Source organism: Elgaria multicarinata, chromosome 10 (assembly GCF_023053635.1).
Source record: "Elgaria multicarinata webbii isolate HBS135686 ecotype San Diego chromosome 10, rElgMul1.1.pri, whole genome shotgun sequence".
NCBI classification, from domain to species: Eukaryota; Metazoa; Chordata; class Lepidosauria; order Squamata; family Anguidae; genus Elgaria; species Elgaria multicarinata.
The window spans coordinates 69,916,083-69,941,429 of record NC_086180.1 but is presented as its reverse complement, the minus strand read 5'-3'; the positions used below and the strand labels follow the sequence as shown (position 1 = coordinate 69,941,429).

The 25,347-nt window shown below is 39.4% G+C and overlaps 1 protein-coding gene across 2 annotated transcripts; it reads right to left on the bottom strand.

Annotated features, from left to right (window-relative positions):
* Nucleotides 1-1,005: 1,005 nt before the first annotated feature.
* On the bottom strand, nucleotides 1,006-23,782 carry FBXO8 (F-box protein 8). Of its 2 annotated transcripts, none has more exons than XM_063135536.1 (6): nucleotides 23,523-23,782; nucleotides 12,642-12,993; nucleotides 8,796-8,922; nucleotides 6,191-6,309; nucleotides 3,389-3,585; nucleotides 1,006-1,641 (listed from the first exon to the last, which is right to left on the bottom strand). In XM_063135536.1, exons 2-6 carry the CDS (start codon nucleotides 12,968-12,970, stop codon nucleotides 1,454-1,456), a joined length of 960 nt encoding a protein of 319 aa, XP_062991606.1. In that variant the 5' UTR covers nucleotides 12,971-12,993; nucleotides 23,523-23,782; the 3' UTR covers nucleotides 1,006-1,453. The 2 variants fall into 2 exon arrangements, with proteins under 2 accessions (XP_062991606.1, XP_062991607.1); XM_063135537.1 differs by having other exon boundaries at nucleotides 23,528-23,782.
* Between the last annotated feature and the right edge of the window lie 1,565 nt (nucleotides 23,783-25,347).

Sequence of the window (25,347 nt, the reverse complement as noted above, 5' to 3'; positions counted from 1 at the left end):
AAAGTAGCCCCAACCCACTCATCACACTCAAACACAGGTTGAGTAAATATAAAGAACAGATCTATTTTTCATACTTCTACAGAAGAGGATATTCCGCCAGGTACAGATTTTTAGGCAGGAATGAAAGATCCTACACCTTTTGGAATTCCATCTTTCATCACCATTAAATGTATAGAACCCCACCCCCTTGGCATTTCATTCTCCTAGTTGCAATTCCACAGACTTATCTAGCCCCCCACCATCCCTAGTGGATGGAATTCTGTGGACAAATGGACACACTAGCTATAACTGATTGAGGGGTGGAGTTGGCATCAGCACAATTGGTATTTTCCCATTGGCAGAGGACTGTGGTTCAGCTGTACCCTCTCAAATTGTTGCTTGCACTGTTACTGCTGAACTATAGCTCAGGCAGCTCTCACTACCGATTTGAGAGAAACTATAGCAGTACCAGAGGAAAGTAATATTGGGGAAAGAAGCATGGAATTCCACTCCTGCTATGGGGCTTTTCTGCTTCTCCCTCCCCACAGCTGAGGATCAGGGACCCTTCCAAAATGACTGGGTATGAAGCAGGAGAATCTGGTGGAAGTTGGGAGGGGGTTTGTGCAAACAGAGATGCCTTCTGTTCACACAAGGAACCCTTTGGATCCTGGCCACCAGCTTGAACCAACTCACCAAGAATGCTTCCTCCTCTAGCCCCAGTGAAATTAATGAGATTTATGTGAGTGCACAACTCTCTTCTTGCATAATCTCCATTTTCTACTATTAGGAACCTTTTGTATTTTTAGTCAGCAACAGCAATTATGAATTCACCCACCGCCGTTGAGACCTGGCTGGATATTTTTTTTTTTCTAGGCACTAAACATTGAGGCACAAAGACAAACAAACGCCCAGTTCTTCCAAGCTGCTGGTTGTACATGGTAACACTAAATTCTCTTATCAAACACAACAAAATGAACAAGTGCAGCCACACAATGTAAAGAAATAAATACAAGAGATATTGCCTAGTAGAGAGAAACAGGAAAAAAAACTTTAGTTAAAATATTTTACAATAAAATAATTATGGTTATAAATCTCTTTAGTTAAATATGTACACTTTACGTGGCGTTTTAAAAAAAATGAATTGGTTAACGTTTTCAAGCAAATCTACTGCACAAGTCCACCACCTTGTCAGTTTAAAATCATAATGTCAATTTAACATCCAGAAATGATAATGTGTCAGACGAATGGCAATGTTTTGTGCAAACCGTAAGCAAAAATTAAAAAAGAATTGCAAAATCCTTTTCCGTTCCCATGGTAAATTGCTAAAAAAGTCATTTGCGTACATTTTGATTGCAGAAAGAGGTTAGAATGACCAGCACTAATATAACCCCCATATCTACAAAATAAGAGAACTCCTCGGGTAACTAATTTCTTTTTTAAACAATAAATTCTAAGTCCTAACAAATTGTGCTTTTTAGGCAGCCACATGGCCTATAAGGTAGATATTGTCATAAAGGTGCCCAACAAAATCTTCACTAATGTTCTGTGCAGCACGACGCGTATTTCTGATAAATTCTCTCTTTGACATTTTATTCTTCACATGAGGGCTAGTAAGATCAATGGAAAGCAGGATCAAAGAGTAGCATAGTACGTAGACGGCATCTAAGGAAAAGAAAAAGGAGAGGGGAGTCATGGCTTTAATAAAATAGACTATAATTTAAGAAAGTGAAGCAACTTTTTACACTAAAAGTTTTTTGATTCTTCAGGGTATGATTCTGGAAATAAATTTTATTTACATACAAAGAGTCAGAAAATAAAAAAAAACCAAAACTTAAGAACTGCTTTCTTGGATCCGGCTGAAAATCCATCTAAGCATAGTCACTGGGCACATGTCCTTGGGAAATTCACAAGCAGGGTGAGATGGAGACAGCCATCCTTTATTTATCCCTAGTATCTGGGTATCCAATGTATACTGTTTCTGTTCATTGACATTGTTTTTAGCTAATGGACACTGATAGAATTCTCCTGGTCAGTCTGCAGTAAGAAACTGACTAGGAGAGACACCAGTCAATTTGCATATCCAAAGTGTCTTGGAACTACAGGTCTTCCTAGCCTTAAATAATCAATGTGTGTAGTGTGACAGTGTGGCATCAGACTTGGACTAGGGAGCCCTATGTTCAAATCCCTACTTGGCCATTAAGACCACTGGGTGAATAGAGCAACAGAACTGGGGGAGGATATGGGAACAACGAGTGTTGAAAAATATGTCTGTAAGGATAAAAGAAAATTATTATAAGACAGTATGGAGGTAATATTTAACTCCAGTAAAATTAAATTTAGTTAATAAGGAGAACTCGATACTTTGTTGGAGAGGATGTCAGGAGAAAGGAACGTATATCCATATGTGGTGGAATTGTGAATATGTACAAAAATTATGGAAAATGGTGTATAAAGAGATAAACGAAATAACTGGAATGAAGTTAGAAGAAACACCAAGTGTAGCATAGTTATCAATGTATGGAAAACTTAAATGTAATCAAATGAGAATAGAATTAATAACAAACTTGTTCACAGCTGCAAGGTTAATGATATCCAGAAATTGGAAGCTTCAAGGGGATTATGATATAGAAGATTGGTATAAAGAAATATGAGCTATTGCAATAAATGATAAATTAACATGTAATATTAGAGTTAGAAGGGGAATAATAAAAAATAACCATTTTGAAGAGATATGGAAATTGTTCTTAGAATATATATTAGTAAAAGGGAGAGGAAGAACACCTCCAGAGGATTCAATGCAATTTTAGGAAGTAGAATAAGATCCCGGTTGTTGGGGTGCACTTATTAATGTGAGTTAGTTTAAGAAGTATAATGTATAGTTAAAAATTGAATATGTTTTTTTATGTATGTATATAAGTTATTATTTGTAACTATAGAAAAATCAATAAAAATTATTTTAAAAGAAGACCACTGTGAGACCTTTGGCCAGTAATGATCCCTCAGCTGAACCAACCTCACAGGGTTGTTGTGAGGATAAAATGGATTGTTGTGAGGGGGAGAACCATGTACGGAGTCTTAAACTCCTTGGAGGAGTTATAAATAAACAAAATACATAAAATATTGCTGGTCACTCTATACCAAGAAGTTATACAGTGGTTAAGAATGCTTAGAGCAGAGGTGGGGAACTTCATCCAGCCTGAGGGCCAAATTCAACTTCAAAGAAGCTCTTGGAGACCACATTCCAATAATGAAGGAGGTGGAATCAAAAGGAGGTGGAGCCACAAAAACACCAACATATTTAAGCTTAGCGCTTGCTGCCAGTAACTAAGCCTTAGGAGAGGAATTTTAACCTTTTACAACGTGACACTGCAAGCTGTCTATCAAATGGATACGTGCTCTCCCTTCTTACCTGGGCTAAGGCCAAGCTCTCTCATCAAGTCAGGGTTACACGTGCAAAATCTGTGTGAGAACTTTGTAATAAGTGTCTCAAGATATTCACCACGCTCTTCAGGGGCATGAATGTGTTTGAAAAACTCTCTTAGTGCATTTGGCAAGAACTGATTTCTGAAGTTGTGTAGTGTCACAAGGTCATCTAGAACATCCCGCCTAATTTTTTAAAAAAAGGAAAAAGAAAAGACTTTTGAAATGTAATTGATTTAAAAACATATATACAATAAACACATTTTAAAAAGCACATAGCAGCATAACCCTACATATGTTTACTCAGAAGGAAGGCCCACTGGGTTCAGTGTGATGTACTTCACAGGTGAGTGTACAACCATAGAACATTTGGTTTTGAGGTTTTGTGTTTTTTTAAAAAAGCTTGCTTTCATCATTATATAATAAAGGAAGAACATTTATTTATTTATTTATTTTACATTTATATACTGCTCCAAATTTAAACAGATTCAGGAGTGGTGAACAATAACAGAAAAAATAAGGCTCTTCTCCAGATAGGGTCCAATTGGGCCACAGGTCCATGCAGAATCACCAAGAACATGCCATTCAAGCAGAAGAAATAGTTCACAGGTCAACATGCAACTCAATGTATATTTAGCACCAGAGTTCTGACTAGCACCGTGCTGTAGTATTATGATCCTTGTCAACTGGGCTTCTAATCTCAGAATAACCTGAAAGAAGGCAACATTAATAGGTGTTCTGATACACAGAATAGTTTATTTCCTATGAATGCAGAATGGCAAAAATGCATTTGGCCTGGATCCAGATTTAGGTGTGTAAATCTGAGCTGGCAGATACAGACTTTCTTGCCCCCTCTTCCCTCTGGGATTCCCCACTTCCTGTTCAGCTCCCTGCACCAGAGCCTACCCCATTCAGCAGGGTGTAGCATTTTCAGTCAGCTGGAAGGACAGGGAAGTCTGCTTCCACCACCCATGTTGCATGTGCCCTAGTCTGGATCCATCCCACAGTAAATCTGTATATTTCAGTAGTATACTGTGTAAAAAGTAGATTTTGTGACTGATCAAGATATACAAATAATGCAAAACAAAGCCTTTCTACACCAGGCAAAATTTGAATTAGTTACTATTTATATAGTGCCATTTTAGTATATGGCAGATTACAGATTTGAAAGCCATAAGAATAATATTTTGAAACAAAACAGAGCTGCAATGCAACCTGATACATGCAAAGAGACATCTGAAAAAGATAACCCACAACACCGGTTTTTGTATTTATATATATATGAATATAGCCTTTAAGGCTGACTAAGTTCATTGATAGGTGCTAGAGCTGGAAAAGGGCCACCTCAGCCAATTTTAATGTTGATATATTTTATTTGTTTTGTATAATTTGTATTTTGAAAGGTAACTTATAAATCTTCTAAAGAAATAAGCACTAGTTCTGACTTAATATTTTGAATCACAGGACAGCTCTTCGAATGATCATACATTCTTATACGCACTTATTCTTATACACACTTATTATACACCTGCACAAGATGCCCACTAAGACACTTGAATATGAGGCAGGATTCCTATAAACTCCAATTCAATCGACTATTTTTGAGCCTAATAGGGGTGTACACAGAAGATTAGATTCAGAACCCTCTTTGAATAGTGGGTCATTTCATGCCTGACCTGCTTTGCCTTGAGTCCGATGTCCCCATCAACAAATGGCTATTGCTTTTTTAAAAAAATTAACGGAATTGGATAAAACCTGTCAAATTTAAGGCAAATAAGTAGAGAGAGTTGTATAAGGGGAGACCCCTCTCAATGAGCTTACTCAGATGTAGGCCAGAGCAAGCAGTATGGAGCACAGTGGAATTTTATACACAGCAAGGTCTATGCAAAACTGTTTCCAGCAATTACAGAAAGAAATGCAGTGAATTTGCTGTGACCGAGCAAAATCTCTACTACAGCTCAGTCCCCACAACGTGCTGCCACCTCCTTCTGTACTTCTGGAAGAAGGAAGAACTTATCAAGCTGAAGAAAGACTTTGGAGTTTTACATGGAATGGGAGCAGCAGCAGGGTAGTGCTGATTGACAGGAAATGACTTGAGTTCAAATGGGGTCACAGGAACACAATCTCATTTAAAGGAAAACATAGGAGGGAAAGGAGCGATTGCTAGCTGGTGATTTGTACAATCAAAGCAGAATTTAAGGCATGTGGGTTTGGCGACCTAGTGATGTCATAAGGGGGTGTGGTGATCCAGGGAAGCTCCATGGGCCACCTTAGGCTTGCAGGCCCGAGGTTCCCCTTCCCTGTTTTAAAATTTGTGGGTAGTTAGAAGAGATTCAACCCTCCGCCTTGTGGTTTTGTAGGCAATTTGCTTGAACTCTGCAAACATCAGAAGTGCCCTTAGGAAAATCAGTTGGAAAATTTCAGAAAAGGTGGAGGAGTTCAGGAGTTATGATAAACAAAGAACAGTTTGAGGCTTTTCTTCCTTGCTAAAGAATAAAATGAAAAGTGAAGGGTCTATTTGATGCACAATAGAGGAGTAGGATAATTATCTTGACTATTTCATGCTAGACCGGTGTCACTGCAAGATACTTATTAACACATTTTTGTACTACTAAGTAAATTTTGGTAAAATGCTGAAAACAGAATAAAAATAAATACCCTCAGCTTTGCCATCACCAAATTGTTATTTATTTTACTATTACTAATGTCTCAGTATTCCACAGTGTTTTAATAAGCAATACGTCTGTTAAATAAGAGGGAATACAATGTCTCCATTTCATAATCAAATTACCTTTCATCAAGATAGATTCTCAGTTTCTTCCAATTTAGTGTTCTTGTGCAGAAGATAAACTTAGCTATTTCTTTTGGTGAATCATCCAGTATTCCATTGGACATGAAGTAGTTGACACCCTTGGACAAAGAGATGTTTTATATATGTAAAATTAGCTTTTTTTATGCTCAACTGGAGTTTTTCGTATGGAACAAATTCTAACAATTATGAAGAAATTCTATCTTCTGAACTACATTTCTATATGCTCAATCAAATTCACTTGCAATTAAAACATATGTTAGTGTAGTTATGATTGTATTTTATATGTACTAAAGCAGCAGGAATCATGCTTCTTCAACAAGTACATCCTCTGTTTTTTAACCATCACACAATGTTTCAAATTTAAGATTGCTCTGGAACCATATTTAATTTCCTAGCTTGGCTTCTTGCAGAAATATCAGGCAAAATTATTTAACCTTTCATTTTACTTTAAAACAGACATTTTCAAGTTCTGTTTTGTACAAGATCACATTTAAATAAATGCATGGCCTATGGGACTTATATGTTCAAATGTAGGCATATGTACAGCATACATATGTTGAATCCACAAAACTCATTCCAAATATTAATATATTTCAGAATAATCACAGACCAGCATGTGTCACACAATGTTATTTGTTTAGTTTTTACTATTTCTGTATTAGAGAAATATTTACTAAATCGATCTAGCCTTTTCTTTCGCCAAACACTAGAAATAATCCAGATTATGTGGGTATATAACAATCATCCCCATCCTAAATTATTATAAAACTCAGTTTGAACTTACACGTCTTAATGGATGGGACAATTTTTTTCCCCAGTTAAAATGATGAAACCTAACATCTGAATGTTATGTTTTATGGTTCAATCCCATGATCCGGTGTTTCGGTGATAGATTGATTAGCCCCAACATAAGGGCACAGCTTGTACCTTCATTCGGGAACCTGTTCCCAGTCTCAGCAGTCCTTGCCATAACATACAAAAGCCAAGAAGTGTCTTGCATTGTGCTGACAAGAACAGATTTGCCGAAGTTCCTACAGTGTGGCACCTAACAAGTAATTTAATAGCCCAGGAGTGCCCATACAGTTATTTCATAGACAAACGGGTTCACATATCAAGTGGATCACAGCTCAGTGGCTCTATTTTATTTCCAAGTGTAGGACTCTACTTTATGAGACAGCACATCACTGTGTGTACTGCAGCAGGTGAAGAATCAGACAGACAGTTATGGGGGTCGGTGGGTGGGAGATTGGGCTATTTTTTTCTCTTACACAGCTCTAATATGAAGACTTGCAATTCTGTTGTAATTTGATTTATATCGAAATGTCTCCATGCAGTATCGGTAATAGACAATGTATATTACACTACAAATAAAATCATCCAAAGATCATTTTGAGGCTTTGCCTTTGCTTTCTTTTGCCTTTCAGTCCTTTTACTATTGCCCCTCTCTTTCTTCTGTCACTGCAATAGTCCACAATACGTCAGTCTGCTCTTTCTCAAATTTCAAAGATGAGATTTAAGCACCATGGATCTTTCAAAACTAGCTGCTCTGTATTGTTTTTACTACATATTTAGATATAAAATATAGTGGCATTAGTCCACTCAAATTCGTTATATCAAGACATAGGTGCCAACCTGGCCCTATGGAGAGATGCAAACTTGCTATTGGTCCTTGCTGATGTAAACTGTATCTTTTAGGGTAAAGTGTCGTTTATTATAACAAAACAGTTTTACAAGACAGAAAAAGCAAACAGGAAATGAGAAAATGTGGTGTAGTGCCTAGAGTGTCGAACTGGGAGTCGGGGGAGCTGGGTTCTAGTCCCCACTTGGCCATGGAAACCCACTGGGTGACTTTGGGCCACTCATAGGCTCTCAGCCCAACCCACCTCACAGGGTTGTTGCTGTGAGGAAAAAAATGGAGAGGAGGATTATATATGCTGCCTTGGGTTCCTTGGAGGAAAAAAGGCAGGATATAAATGCAATAATAAAAAATGCACGTGATCCAAAAACTAAGAGCTCTAAACAGACATAAAAAAACGCTACACAGAAACATCATGCATACGGTATTTTATCAAGCCTCTATACAAAGAGAGCTTCAGCTATTGGGCGGTATAGAAATGCAATAAATAAATACATTTTAAAAAATGTTTCCAGATTAAAATGCTACCAGAGACAACTTTGTCCTTTTGTAAAGTAAAACAAAGAATCAATGGAACAAAGAATCAAAGCTAACATTCTACTACAATGGACCTCATTAGCATTTAGCAATTGTACATGCTTTCTGTACTATACCACAAAGCTTGAATCAGAAATAGAAGTAAATATAATGCAGTTTCTCTTTCTTAAGTTCCAATTCTAAAACATTTGCTTGGAAAAAGAACAAATGGATTGCAACAGAACGTACATCCAAAAATGTATGCTTAGAGTTGTCACTTTTGTTCTTCTGGTGATGGATTTTCTTCAGTTGCTCCCATCACATAGACACTTCTGTGCTCCAATAACTTGGGATCTGCACAGCACTTGGAAAATTAACAAGAGCATCAGAACTATTGCCAACAGTTGCTAATGTCATCAGTGTTCTACTTACCTCTTCAGGATTGGCATTAAAGGTGAGACTGCCTTCATCCAACTGCATATACAATTTTCTAAAAGAAAATCCAAGAGGCGGATTCTTATTGTATATGGAACAGTGACCCCAAGTGGATTTGCACAATCTAAAAAAAACACAGAAGAAGCACATTCAATGTAATATATAATGCCATGTTCTATTCAATATTCAAAGCTGTAGGAAAGTTTAAAAAATCAGGATTCCAAGAACTCTCCAAATATTGTTATGAATTATTACAGTAATATTTTGAAAGTACTGCTTAATGTATTCATCCCAAACAAGTTACTCCAATACTTTGATGGGATTTCTATAGAGTAAATAGTTGATGAGATACAAACAAGTGGGTTGTTTCCAATTAATCCCTCCCACTGACAGAATTTATTTATTACATTTCTATACTGCCCAATAGCTGAGTGGCTTCTGTCAGCAGAAGAGAGGTGGGAAGATCCCTCCTCTCCCCTGCAGCCCAATGCATGCCCACAACACCTGCTCCAGAGGTTTGGAGGACCTTCTGGAACAGATGGGGTGTTGGGGAATGGAGAACTGCAGTGGGTGGAGAAACAGGAAAGGCGCTGTTGCAAAAGTATGCTCACGTAATGTTGGATTTCACCAACAGTAAGTTATCTTTCATGTGCCTAGGATTTACCCCAAAACTAAAAACTGACTACTGTTATTTATTTAAAATATTTATATACCACTCTTCAACCCATTAGGAGTTTAGGGTGGCATAAAAATCAGTTATATCACATTACAATAGAACAACAGATAAAATCATTAACAATTCAACAGTTTACAACAAATTAAAATGCCTGGGTGTACGAAAAGGATTGCAATATAGGTACCAGCAAGTCTCTTTAGGGAGGATATTGCTGGAGTGCCTGTGCTGAGAAACCTATTCCCTTTGTTGTTGCATAACATACCCCCAATAAAGGTACATCTGGAGAAACGCCAAGGCATTTCATCTTTAAGCACATGGGATATGGGAAGATTTGGCCATTTAGGGCATTAAAGGTTAGTACCAACACACTGAATTGAGCGCAAAAGCAAATAGGCTGCCAATGAAGTTCTTTCAAAGTTGACATAATATGTATGAAGTTGGCCTTACCAGCCAAAATCCAACCAATTGAAGTTTCTGAGTTGTCCTTAAGGGTAGCTGCATGGAGTTCCCAACCAGGAAGTTAGTAGAGCGTGGATTACTACTGCAGGAATACCCCTGTCCAGAAAGACTGCCAGTGTGGTGTAGTGGCTAGAGTGTCAGATTGGGAGTTCGGAGATCCGGGTTCTAGTCTGCACTCAGCCATGGAAACCCACTGGGTGACTTTGGACCAGTCACAGACTCTCAGCCCAACCCACCTGACAGGGTTGTTGTTGTGAGGATAAAGTGGAGAGGAGGAGGATTATGTACACCACCTTGGGTTCCTTGCAGGAGAAAAGGCGGGATATAAATGCAATAATAAGTAATTAATTAAATACTGCAGCTGGCCAATCAGCCAAAGCTGGCACTCTGTGAAACTAAGGCTTGGATTTAGGAGTTACCGTCAAACTCCTTTCAAAGTGCTGAAACACCAATTTCCTGGACTGAAGAATCACAGTGCCTTTATCTTGTCAGGATTCAATTTTAGTTTATTGGCCATCATCCAGCCCATCTCTGCACCAATTCAGCACCTTCACAGTCTCATCTGTCTCAATGTCACAGAGAATTAGAGCTAGGTATCATCAGCATACCTATGATCCCCTGTTGAACTCTCCCAGCAGCTTCATATGCATGTTAGAAAACATGGAGGAATAAGATGGAGCACTACAGAATCCCACAGGACCAATGCCATGGGGTCAATGCTGCCCGCTCTACATGCTGCCATCTGGAACCAATTCTGCAGTTAGGAGTAGAACAACCATATTGCCTTTGTTGGGTAAGGGGCTTAATGAATGGTGCTATCGAATACTTGCCTTCTCATCCTAAGAGTCTCATTAATATTTTAGATACGGACTGGGTAAGTAAATGTAAACGTCAGTTGACCCTAACCTGTAACTTTAAAAATAATAAACCTATGACGCATTAGGAGAGAGCAGCTTTTATTCAAGAGAATAATCATTCCACAGAGAAGGAATGTGATCTAGGATGTGGTTTTATGCACATGTCACCTGGGATGCTTCATACATTACCTACAACCTATTACCCTCTACCCTTCAACAAAACTGTGTATTTATTCAGTGCAGAATACCTAAACCTAGAATTTGTACTTCAGGCAGCAAGCCTATACATGCTTACCTGGGAGTAAGTCTCAATGAACTCAGTTGGGTTTACTTCTACGTAGGCATGCAAAGTGTACCAAAAAAAGGTCTTCCCTCCTTTTTTGGTGATCTTCCCTGAGGGCTTTCCCCCTTTTTGCCTTTGACATGCATAGGGTAGCACTGTTAGTTCCAGAATTCTGTTAAGTCCAGTGAGTCACCCACTGAGAACATCTCAGCACAAACGCTGCTAAAAGTAATAGGAGCTGTGCAAGATGTTTGTATATATTCCCATTCAAATTTGAGGGGCTTCTACAAATAAATTGTGCTCCACAATTACTGTAGTTATTTTCTATGCACTCTAAATTATTGCATTTGCAGTAAAATTGGAGGGAAAATCATTGAAAATTATTCTTCATAGTAAAACAATTTTAACATTTTGTTAAATTATATTATAAGGTGCAAGTTACAGATTCTAAAGCAACGCCCTTGCATCATGGCATATGAGGACATCTGCCAGAAGGTGCGCCTCTCAGCAATTTAATAACATCAGCACAACCATTTTATTTGAACAAAGTAATCTCTTACTGATTGATACCAATGAGTGCTTATTTTGCCAACCAATCAACATGTCAAATACATTTTAAACAAAATTTTGACCTCACTGTCAAGCCCAATTTATGCTATGAAGTTAACTGTAATAAATCCCATGGAGAAAAACAGAAGCAATTCCAATTGTGTGGCTGAACTCCTTCCTTTTATCCTCTAAAGGCTTTTTCAGGCTTTTAATTTGCTCTGTGCAAATATGATAATGCACATCCATAGAGTATTTGAAAGCTGTACATGCAAAAATAATTTCCTTCGTCTCCCTTCCTTTTTAACACCAAATCAAGTTCCAGTGACACAACCAGCAATTTGTGAGTATAATGACGATGAAGCCAACTGGTTTTCTGCTTCTAAATATTACTGGTTTGTGCTGTTCTCTATACAAAAAAAAAAAAAAAAAAAAGGGGGGGGCTTTTTACAGTTGGAATGATAACTTTATAGTCCCAAGTGCTGATCTGCAAAACATTTGCACTAACAGCATTCAGCAAACCTTATGTAGACCAGGGCTAGCTCTCAGTTTTATTGAGCAAAGGCATTACAGTCATGATTGCTAAGCTGAATTGCAGCTCTAGAGGTAGCCTTAATGAGCCACTATTCAGAGCGTCCTAAGCAAACATTTAGCTGTCACTCCTTTAGACCATTATGTACCTAGCTTATTAATAGAGCTTTAATAGCTTCCATAATAGTGGAAATCACCTGCAGAAACACTAAACATCCTAGAAATGCCTCTGTATAACTAGAAACATTCCTTTTGTAACATCAGGTTTTAAAATATAACATAACTGCTTCTGAATTTTTATTTTTCTCTGCTCTCATTATCAAGTTTAAGTCCACATTTTCAAAGAAAAAAAAAGTTGACTAATGTTAATTATAATTACCCAGCAATTTTTCACTTCTGATGTTTTGTATAAGGAAGCAAGTGGTGTGGACAAGAAATCCCGGAACTCATTGCCTGTTGTAGCCTGTGTTCATGACCTCTCATTAACTTACCCTTGCCACAGAAGCTCATCATTAGCAAGATCCTGCCAAACACATGAAGCCAGGCAGAGGTCTGTTGCATTCAGGTAGGACAGAATGGTAAAGCTAAGTTCAGGAGGCAACATTTCCAGGTTGATGAACCCTTCTTGTTCTTTTGATTTCCGAGTTTTCAACAGATGGTAAATGTCAATGCTTCCTTGGGCATGTTTCCGATGATTCGTGTTTGAAACATTATTAGCAGCTATCTGTCTACCATGTTCTCTGGAAAGATAGCTTTGCCCTGTGTATCCCTGGTGTTGCAGCTGCTGGTTCCTGGCCACTCTCCACAGCCCTTGACCCATCTGCAAGCCTGCAGGTTGTAAACCTGGGGGGGGGGGGGAATTCAAACAAATTCATTACATATATGTATATCTATTTCATAGTCATATTTGCAAGAGCAAGAAAATAAAGGCTGCAGTCAATTAACTTAAATCCTGTTGAACAGGCACAACAATGCACAGGATTAAAGTGATTTTTTTAAAAAAAAATATGAAATGAACAATGGCTCTATAAGGAAAGTTTGTTATATATCGTTATGAGGAAATTTCAGCAGAACTCTTCAGAATTGTTTCAGTATTTGTTAAAACTAATGTTTACATAATTTCCACAGAGCTTAAGCTTTTCAAAGCAATGCTAGTTATCCTTAACAGAACTTCAAACTGGCAGCTGACGTTACAACTCTGATATTTACAGACACTGGTCAGAGTGTGCTATCAATTTCTCCCAAGTCATTGTGTTGTAGAAAGGTTCATCTACTAATTTGAGGAAGGAGGGAACTATTAGAAAACAATGAGGACTATCCAGGAGTTTGATAGTTGGTTACCAACCAAGAAAGAGATCTTGGGATTGTGGTGGACAGCTCGATGAAAATGTCAACCCAGTGCATGGCCACTGTAAAGAAGGCAAACTCCCTGTTAGGCATTATTAGAAAAGGAATTGAGAATAAAACTGCTAGTATCATACTGCCTTTATAGAAATCTATGGTGCAACCACACTACTGTGTACAGTTCTGGTCACCACACACACACACACACACACACACACACACACACACACAGAGAGAGAGAGAGAGAGAGAGAGAGAGAGAGAGAGAGCTGGAAAAAGTGCAGAAAAGGGCAACTAACATGATCAAGGGATTGCAGCATCTTCTCTATGAGGGAAGGTAACAACAGCTGGGATTGTTTAGCTTGGAAAAAAGGAGGCTAAGGAGGAGACCTGATAGAGGTATACCAAGTTCTGCATAGCGTGGAGAACATGGAGATGGAGACATTTTACTCCCTCTCCCATAATACCAGAACCTGGGGTTATCCCATGAAGTTGATTGGTGGAAGATTCAGGAAAGGTAAAAGGAATTCACTACCACAAGATGTGGAGATGGCCACCAATTTGGATGGCTTTAAAAGGAGGTTGGATAAATTTCTGGAGGCGAGGACTATCAATGGCTACTAGCTGTGATGCTATGTGCTACCTCCAGTATCAGAGACAGGAAGCCTATATTCACCAGTTGCTGGGGAACATGGGTGGGAAGGTGCTATTGCACCATGTCCTGCTTGTGGGTCCCTGGTTAACAGCTGGTTGGCTATTATGTGACCAGAGTGCTTGACTACATGGACCCTTGGTCTGATCCAACATGGCTCTTACCAATCCCAAAAATCCCCAGGAAGCAGATACGCCTTTAATACTTCATCTAATGCTGTGATACAATTGTGAATACAATCCCTGAATCACAAAAACAAACCTTCGTGACATGAAGCAATTCCAGATAATGACAGAAAATATATGTTAGGGATGGGGCACACAATTTCAAAAATGCTGGGCAGGATATCTTAACTATTTTGTTTTCTGTGTACACTTAAGCCGCTGCAAATTGCAAATTTTGACCACTCTATCCACGCAATTGCAGAAAAAGTCTTGTAAACAGTCTCAGTTATGTAAGTGTGAACAGCAATTGAAAAAGAAACAAATAGCTTTTCTACAAGCATTTAATAATAAATAAATCACAAAGTCAGAAGTAGCTAATCTAGAAAAACCTCAGCAGATTGTTTCAAAAAAGGCTTCCTATTTTCAAAAACCACTCCTGATCTAAAGTCTGATATTACTAGAACCTGACCTACAGAAAATGTGACAGGTTCACGTGTCAGCTTGGCACAGCTCAGAGATGCTTATGTAGTACAAACATTTTTTCTGTTGCACCTTAAAGAGTTACTATAAATGTAATAGTTATGGCTCAAGCTTTCATGGGCCACTTATACCATAATATGTGTTCGTTTTTTAAGGTCCCACAAGATGCTTGGTTGTTTTTTCTACAATAGGTTAACATGATTTTCCCTCTGGAAATTGATAAATAGCCTTGTTGCTGATGTGATGGAATCTTCCTAGTCCTATAACTAGTTCAGCAGATGAGAAGTATTTTCCCAAGTAATGTGTTCTGTAAAGAAACTGCTATTGCTAAAGGCGGACAATAAAGTTGAAAAAATCTCAGGCACCAGGTGGTCTAGAAATCAGATCTTGATATCAAGAAATCAGAAAGAAAATTTCTCATCCCTCTACACTGAGAAATCAATTATGGTACCTTAACTTTTGACACATCTGCAAGCCATAAAATGCCAATGTAAGCAAACAACACTAAAGTCTTGCAATTCTTCTTGAAAACACTCAGACTTGCATTTTGGTAAGCCTCTGGGGAAGAAAATTTAACAGGCTGAGGGCAGACACCAAGAACACTTCTATGTGACCTTGTATGAAATATGTTTCTCTCTTCCAAGTTTATTATAAGACAGGGTATTTTAAATTTGTGAGTTCCTAGTATATAAATAAAACTATTGGACATTTGTTATTATGCGTATTAACACAAAGAGTGTGTGCATGTATATCCATACACACTTTTAACCAGAGGTGTTTGAGAAAACTGGAAAATCTTTATTGAAACGACCTGGTGAAAGATCCTATACATGCTTGCTCCTGTGTCACAGTAAGCTGATCTGCATGCAGGCAGGCACATACATATACATACACACACACCTGCTTAATCCCTCTGCCCACACCATATTCCCACCCTCATTCTTTCTCTTCTATGGGCTAGAATAAAATACTGCAGGTGATGTTAGGGTCTTCTAATAGTGGTTTCCAGCTCCCCTTTCCAGCAGCAGCTCCTACCAAGATCAGTGGCACCTCATAAGGTGCAAGGGGATAGCAGTGGAAGGAAATAGCACCGTGTGTGTGTGTGTGTGGTTTGAGAAGCACTTTCAGAGGAGACAATTATTTCCAAATACACTTTTTGCCAAAATATTCTTTTTGCTCTGGTGGCTATTTCTAAGCTGCTGTTTAGGAATCTGATTTTCTCTCTGGCACTATATACAAGAAAGGGAGCAATGACATTGCTTATATAAACAAACTGCACTGGGAATGGAGTCATGCAATACACACTAGCATGCAATTTTGTATATAACTAGGTTGCTTAAATCCTGTTGATTTCAATGGAATTTAAGTAGCCTTAGCCTAGCTGTGCACCCTAAAGATCTATTTCCAACATTTCGGGATAAACAGCCATTTCATTTTTGCACTGCTGGTGCTTATGAGTTAGAAGAGACAACGCAAGTCATAACTGCAGCACAAACATTTTGTAAAGAACTCCAAACATCAACTTAGTTTTTTTAAAAAAAAAGTTTTAAAAAAACCAGGAGTCCAGATGCAGACTTGTGTGACTTATATATATAATTCCTGCCCGTGGCTTCTGTTGCAGAATGCAATTAAAAACAACATCCTCCCTGAAGTCTAGTTCAGCCACCTTGTAAATTAGGCACCTACAGTAAGTATTTCAATAATAGCTTGTATTTACTAAAAACGAGAAGGAAAGCTGTGTAAGCTCAGAGTTCCTCATCATAAAATCCGATCATTTTAGTGAGGCATGTGCAGGCAAGTCAGACCTTCTAAATTCAATCCCAGAACTCCAATCCAGTGATCCGTTCTAACTTGCAACCTATGCAGACCTAGACAATTAAAAAATATTGTTTAAAATGTGTGTATGTTAAGATGACAAAAGTAGTATTTGACAAATCAGTTATTATAATCCAAGTCTATCAGCTTTATTTAGATATATAAAAATGATCAACACCACAGAAAAAGTAAGATGCCCAATAATGTAGCATAGGAGTAATCAGAAGTTCACAAACTATATTATATGGCCCACCAAGACCTTGTCTTCCAATCCCAAGAGTGCAATCCTGAATTTATTTGCTGGTCAACCAGCAAATGAACTCACATTTGTCGTACAGACTGCATGTGTCAGGAAAGAGTGAAGCCTTGAGGGCTTAATGAGGCTGAAAGCCTTATATTGCCCATCCCAGATCAAACCAGCCAATTTCAATCATGGAACTTTGATGTAATTGTAATACTGTTCTAATAATTTTCATAAACATATGCATAAGCACCAATAGAGGCAGACACACCTTAAGGTAAACAGGTGATCCAACTAGGACTTTATAGACGAAACACTCATTGCAACCACTGCTAACTATATAGAGCACAGTTTATATCCTTTAGATTTCAATATTAAAAAAAATCAAATATGAAGCAACACTGAAGACAGTAGAGACAACTTGTTCAATTCTTAGGGGAAGAGATACAAAAGGTCTTTTTCAGACAATGGAGATGTGAATGAATAGACCACATGAGAAACTTGTGTCTTCTGTTCCTTTGTATCATCAACTTTGCATCACCACCATATCCAAAACACTTTCCTGTCACTTCTATTAAACAGGTTTTGAGTATAGGACTAAACTGGTTTAAGTTTGGGTATTTCAGTTGGTGAAGTTCTTTACTATTATCCATGGTACTTTGAGAAATTAATAATTCAAATGTGTTTTGACTTATTTTTGTGAGACTGCTGATCCTCTGCAAAACCAGATCACATGCTATATGTGGTCTAGAAACAAAAGACGCTTTTGTATCAACTATTAATGGAACAAAAGCTTCTCTTTTTCAGAGTTAGTAACTATGCCACTTTTTTCTGCACTCAATCAGTAGCGTTCAAAAGGATTTTATAACATGCTTTAAACAGAAGAAAAAAATCATGTTTTATTTATAAATCAATTCTCTCTTGCTAAATTTAGGTGGCAAGAACCTACTAAAATGCAAGCAGAAATATACAGAAGATAAATGCCACATGTATCTCACTAATTATTACCGGCCTGCCGAAATAAAAGCTTATGCGCTGCTTTTGGGAAGTGTTCAGGATTAGATTTTAGAGGAATGCGGAGCTTAGAAGCCGCTATTAAGGGTCACTTTTCCCAACAGTCAGTATCATCATATATAATGTTTTGTAAGGGAAACTAGGAGTATAACACTATAATCCTATGCATACTTACTTTAGAGAAAGCGTCACTGAATATGCATAGGATCAAACTGTAAAAGGTAAAATGAAGATTAAAAACTAAGGTTTCTGAAATGGTTACTGAATATGACAAGAGGCTCTAATAAAAAAGCACTTTAAAGGATTGAAACATGTTAACAGTGATACTAAAAATAGATTCTGTCCTACTTTATATTAAGTACAAACTGAACAGGCACACAGATAAAAACAGATTGACACATATAGCCACTAGTCAGCCAATGATTGCTATGAAACTATAAACTGATAGTCTGCAGCATGTCCAAAGATTTATCTCTGCATTTTTCCCTACCAGTTATTTTTAGCTTTCCAGTAATCCCAAAATGGAAAAAGCAGAAACTCACAATTAGAATACATTGGGTAAAACTCCATTGCCTATCAAAAATACCACATAGCCAAAAAAAAAAAGTTGTTTTTTTTTAAGTGTAGATTTATGCAGTTTTGCTTTAAAAAGTCCCCATCTCCAATGCCATCCAACTTTCAAGACACTCTTCAACGGATGATTTTGACTTTGGATCAATTAATAGGTCCAGCCAACAAGTTTTTGTCATTTTCTGATTTATGTGTGAATTATAATTTATCTACTACTGCTGAATGGCAATACTTGCAATTGTAACATTTCCTGGAATCCAGGTTTGGTCCAGTTGCTTTTACAGCTTCAGAGCCTCCATTATTGTTAGAAATACTTATAACAGCTGAACAGACACATCTACCCATGACCCAGCATTTAGTAGTAGGAAATAAATATGACACCCCTGGTTTAAGACAGGATTGGAACAGAGAATTGGAGTGTCCTATTTTGCCTAATCAATGGATAGTTGCTTTAGAGTCTGTATCTGAAGCGTCCATTGATCTTAGGCTACGTCTTATTCAGCAAAAAAAATCTTGTTTCAGATCTATTGGACTCCACAACGTCTTTTCAATAAGGATTTGTCTAACTTACATAACTGTTGGAGATGTAACACACCTAATACTTCTTTAATTCATATGTTTTGGCAATGCCCAGTAGTTGCTCCTAAACTACCTACCGACTTCCTGGAAGTTAACACATGGTCAGCGCAAATGGATTTTCAGAGCCCTTATGACAGCTAAAAGACTTATATTATCATGTTGGAAGGACAGATGCTCACCTCCCATAACACAATGGATTGAGGACTTAACAACACTATCAACATTTGAATTAGTGTAATACAGATGCAACTTGCAAGTGGATAAATGCATGGCTATATGGTCTGCTTTTCTTGAAACCTGTGTATAACTCTTTTTTATGAATAGTATACCTGATGAAAAGTATTTCTATATATGTAACACTTTTTTCTTTTTCATGATATATTTTTGTTCTGTTGTGTTAATATTCACAATAAAAAGAAAATAAATAAAACAAATGCTGTTTACGTTGGTGATAAGAGGATGAGACAAACCCTGGATTAACTGCTGGGTTGTTTAGCTGCCAAACAAACCACTGATCTGGATTCATATGTCACACTTTGCAACTGATTGTGGGTTGTGGAGTAAAAGTGGAATTGGCAGGTGCACTGCAGGCAGCAAATCTGCTCTTTTCCAATCATGCATGACAGCCCATAGTTTATTTAACTGATGGGTTATTTTGTTGCATGCAAAACAAGTCATAACCCTTTCCCTCTTAACTTCTCTGACAGCAACATTATGCATTATTCTAAAGTTTAGAATGGGAGCTCCCATTCCCGATCTTACCTGTGACACAGAAGAAGGCTCCAATAGCGCCAAAAATATCACACATGCTACACCTGTACCCAAAATGTATTTATTTGATTTATTGAAATGTGAAAACATATACCAAATTATAAATTCAAGTCATATAGGATGGATGGATTGTGGCTTGGCCAAAGAACATTATAGCACTCATTTGTAACATGCAGTTTTTGCACCACTATTTTAAGTCATTTAATATATAATTATGTCAATTTCTTAGTCGTTTAGCTGATTCTGGTTCTATTTATTTTAACTTAGTAGGTCATTTATTGTCTAATTTCTAAATATCACCTTGGGCAAGTTTGAAAAGAAGCTAAATAAAAGTTAAAATTAAATGACTAACAGTACAATTCTATACAGGTCTACTTAAAAGAATGCTCCATTGTTTTCAATGGGGCTTACTCCCAGGTAACGTTGCATAGGATTGCAGCCCAACCAAGCCTAAATTACATTTCATGGAGTGCAAACATAAAGATTGCTCAAATCTATCTAAAAGCATGCCAAACTACTACATACTGAATCCGAGAGCATTTGCCAGCTGGGCGGTATACAAATTTAATAAAATAACTGACATCTGCCAGTTGAAGCTGAAATCAACATGGCATTATTTATGAACACCTCAATCATATGAAGAGCTAGGCATGGTCAACTCTGCATAAGTTGGAAAGGAACCTTTGTCTAAGCAACCTTGTGCAAGTACAGTTCATCAGTCATCACCTTCCACTGACACAACTACACAGCCCTGATACTGTGCCTAAACAAAAAACATAGATGGGACATCAGTTCAACTAGCAGCAGCTATTCCACCAGGCTTATGATAGGGAGAGAGGGAAGCAGCTCCATTCCACCAGCTCTGCAGAGAGATGAGCTGCCTTTGGCTCCTTCTGTCCTTGAACTGTTCCCATCCTGGCTGGTCATTATAAGAACTCTGCATCTTGAAGAATTAGTGTCTGGAACTACTTTTTTCCGCCTTCTCCTTCTTCCCCCTTCCCTTTTTTCCTTTTGTGTTCCTAAGGACATGGCCTCTTTTGGTTTTCATTGTCCTGGAAACCACTCTGGAAGCTTCTCAACCAAAAGTAGGGTAAAAATGCTTTAAATAATTAAATAAATTGTATTGTAGAAGTCTTAGAAGTGGGCAAATAAAGGGTACAAGCAAAGAAAGGGTACAAGAGAAGAGTTCAGGACTAGAACCCCATCTTGTACCACAGCATTGATACATAAACAAATTCAATGACAAACAGCATCCATGCCACACCTTTACCCTTCTCAAATGGAAAGGGAAGGAAAAACAAACACTGAAGATTAAGAAGCAGTAACACATGAAATGTAGATGTTGCATCTACCAATTCTACACTGGCCAACAGAAGCATGAGTTTGCTTTTTTAAAGATACAAAACCTTAATATTAATTAATACTATAATTTAATATCTTACCCAGAGGTCACCCAGAACCATTTTTCCCTTCTTGAGGTTCTAATATGGTGAAGCTCTTTGTTAGTGTCACAACGGGAGAAAAGACAAAGGGAAGGTGAGTATAAACAGGATTGCCAGTACAAATGGGGCTAAAGAGAAAGAAGCTGAAAAATTAGAAAGGAGAAAAACAAATCACATAAAAAAGATGAGATAAAAAGAATGAGTGTTAGAAGAGCAGGAAAGATGGGGAAGAGGAATAAAAAAAGAGAAAAAATGTGTCAGATGGACACAAACAGAAAGAACAAGACAGAAAAGACAAGAGAGCAATGGACACATAGGTTGGGTGAGGGTAGGGAGAAAAAGAAGTGAGAGCCAGGCAAACAAGCAGAAGAGACTAGAAGTGTGTGGAAAATTAGGGGCAGATCAAGCACCAAGGACTGGCTGCAGGCAGGCAAAGCTCGATGCTTAGCTTTGAAAGGAGGGTCTCCTGCTGCTGCTTCTGGTTCTCTTCCACAGCATAAGAGCTCCTGACTCTGCAGCCTCCAAAGAAAACAAGTGAGCTGGTGGAGGAAAGGCAGAGCTGCCAGTCTCATATGATTCTATGCTTAAATAGCAGAGTCCCAACTGCTCAGGTGTCCCGTCTGTCTGTCCGTCCATCCCCGGCCGCTAGCAGCACAATGCAAGCAAGACACACAAAGGCAATCAAAAATTTGGGGAAATCCTGGAGATGCTTGGGGAAGCCACCTGGAGGTGTATTAAATAGAACCGAGGACTACATGCAGCCCGTGGGTTACCCAGCTGAGGCCTAAGGCACTGGTATCACTAGACCAGGAGAGGGTAGAAGTTAGATCTGGATCCAGCAGACAACTGGGTGATTTGCAGTAGATTGGCAAGGTGTTTTGACCCCAAATTGTTTAACAATAGTAACAAAATTATTCCCTACCCTAAATGAAGAAAACTTGTAACCATGAGTGGATTTGTGTGTGGAATGTCTAGTTCAGCTTTAGTACTCAGAAATAAATTTTGGGCCCAGAAATTGTTCTAAGCGTATTTCTTTTGTACTGGCTCTTGGTTGATCTCAAGATTCCCGTATAAAACAAAATAGATTTTACAAGCCTGATACTCCTACTCTAGACTACTTTGGCAGAGGCTGTCCAGGATCCTACAAGGTAGCAAAACCAGAAATTAATTTCAGGTACCACTTTATTGTGACCACTCCCTAAACACTTGCCATAATGGACAACATGGCCACAGAGGTTCAAGCATGCACAAACCCAAAGAGACAAAGAACAAGGAAGGTGACATGTCATGCATCAGGCCATCTGGAAACTACAAATGAATGCATTGGTGAGTTAAAGATTGATTAAAACCATCATTCATAGCAGGAATAGACAGTCCACAGACAACATCGTGCCAATGAGATGATTTCTGAAGCTCTGCCTAAAGGTTGAACAGGGAGAGATGCCAGTCAGGTTGAAAGACTTGCACACAGCCCCACATGAAGGGCATAATTATGGTAGAGTAGGAATCTAGTAGTACTTTATAACTGAAATAAACAAAGGTACTGATATGAAATAAGAGGTTTTGTCTTTTGTCTACACCTTTAGAGGCACTTGAAGATACTGCCAAAGTATTTTCAAATACTTCTGAGGTATTTGAAAAGTACTTTTGAGGCAAGGTGCCCTTAATATAACAAGGTTCCTTTCAGTAAAGCCCTAAAGGGTATTTTTTTAAAAAAATTGAAAATCTTCATATTCCACTTATCAATGATTTCGAGACCCTTAACACAAAGTAAAGCAAATTGAACTGAAGAAAGGCAGATTGTTATGGCTAGAGACACATCCCTAAGTTAACTTTAATACAAGTTGTATTCCCTTTCCCCAGTTCCAGTCAGGCCTGTGGGTTTATTTTATTTCCTGTATGCATCAGATGAGCTGGTGAAAATCCACTCCACTCCCACATGGAACCACTCCAAGTGGGACTTCAAGCATGTGGCTCCCTTAAGGCTTACGGGAAGAGCCAGTTTGTGTAATGGAGAGACGCTTCCACATTAAATGCCTAGCGGGGCTTAAAAGCGAGCGGGCATAAGTAGGTCGAGACTTCTCATCCGCAAAAGCCCACTTGGAGATGATCCCAACTACACTATAATTCTCTCAGCGCGGGTGAGGGGGAACGGGGGGGGGGAAGAGAGAGGAGCATCAACAAGTCCCACCCTCGCTTTGCGATTGGCCTCGAAGACGACCTGCACACCAGCCGAGGCCAACAATTGGTCCAAGCCCCTGCCGCTCCATTCTGCGAGGGGGGCGCGCGTCTAAAACTCACCTCACCTGTGCGAGCTCTGGTCCCAACCGCCGCCGCGACGAGTCGGGCTGGAGTCGGGTGCGCGAGCCTTATAAGCCGGAGGGAAGCGTGTCAGGCAGCCTCGCGCAGCCGGTGGAGGAAACCAGCCTGCCAATGGGCTTCCGGGTTCCTGCGCAAAAACATGAGTCGTCACCTCTGCCACACATACACACACACACGCGCCTGGATCTTGACGTTTGGGATCGCTGCTGCTGCAGCTGCCGCCGCTTATATGTTGTTACCGGAAGTGGCGTTTTGGTTCTTGCAGAGCGTGGAATTCGCCGACGGATTCGCCTCGGCAGATTCGCCGGCGACCCCGACCGGTTTAACGGTCTCGGAAGGATTGTCTTTTTTTGGAGGAAGGCGGCCTTCGGCAGAAGAGAGCACCGCGTTTGCGAGGACCTTGGAGCGAAAGGAGGTGGGGTTTGCAGCGGGGCGCGGACGGGTGTGGAATCTGCTGGGGTGAAACGAAAGGTGGTTGGGATTTCCCGCGGGAGAGCTTCAAACGCCCGCTCAATGGAAGAGAGGCAGGCGGAGGAAGGCAAACCGCCGCCGGGCGCGCGAGGGCAGAGCTTCCCCGAAACTAAAGGTACCGGCTCGGCTCGGCTCGGCTGGGGGCGAAGGCCCAGCAGTAGCACTACTACCGCCACCCCCCCCACCCCACCCTACCCTAAGCAAAGCCACCCTGTGGAGCCTTCCGCGTTTCGCTGCTGAATTTATTGAAATGTCAGGCTGAGGCAGTGATAGTAGTGGGCATGAAGCTAGGGTGACCATATGAAAAGGAGGACAGGGCTCCTGTGTCTCTAACAGGTATTGAAAAAGGAATTTCAGTAGGTGTCATTTGTACATATGGAGAACCTGAAGGAAATTTCCTCTTAATCACAACAGCTAAAGCTGCAGGTGCCCTGCCCCTCTTTTGTAACTGGGCACAGTACAGTTGCAGTATAGCTCCTGCAACTTTGTGATGAAGAGGAAATTTCACCAGGTGTGATATGCATACAAATGACACCTGCTGAAATTCCCTTTTCTATGCAACTGTTAAAGATACAGGAGCCCTGTCCTCCTTTTCATATGGTCACCCTACATGAAGCAAGAGACTCTAAGCCCCTTAGTTGCTGGCCAAGGGGTGGTGTTGCTTTGGGGAGCAAAGGCGACCCCACCCCCCGCACACACACACATACCCCACACACAACAGAATGCATGGAAAGCCACAGAGGCAGCCGTACCCGTCAACACAGTCCTCCTGCACCCATCTCTTCTGCAGTTGCCCTGCCAGCCACGCCTCTGGCCGCAGGTTGAAATCTATTTCATTAAAATCTATTGAAATTACTGGAAGCAGGAGGATGGGTTTGCCATTTGCTTACCTGCAACTTGGCTGAAGTTTGGTTGCTTAGTTTTTGTCTTTCTTGCTTAGATGATTGGATTGCACCAGGCTCCAGCGCCGCTGATACTTAGGAGAGGGAAATGTGTCCCTTCTAAACGCGAGGTAGAAAAGAGATAGGTGCTTTGGGGGTGGGTGGGGGGTCATATATGCAACTAGGATTTAGTAAGTAAGTGAATGGCAAGGCCACCTCCATCTACATCAGACCAGACATGCGACCTGTATATAGTTCTACTGCAGAAGTAAGAACTGCAGAGTTCAATGAAACTTACTACCAGGCTGTCATCTTACACATACTTACCTATTTATATTTCTTGCAGCCTGATCCTTCCTCTGTTTCCTTGGAAGTAGCACCCACTGAAATCAATGGAATAAGTGTGCATGGGACTGCAGCCATCACAGCCCGATCCTGTGCATGTCTTCACA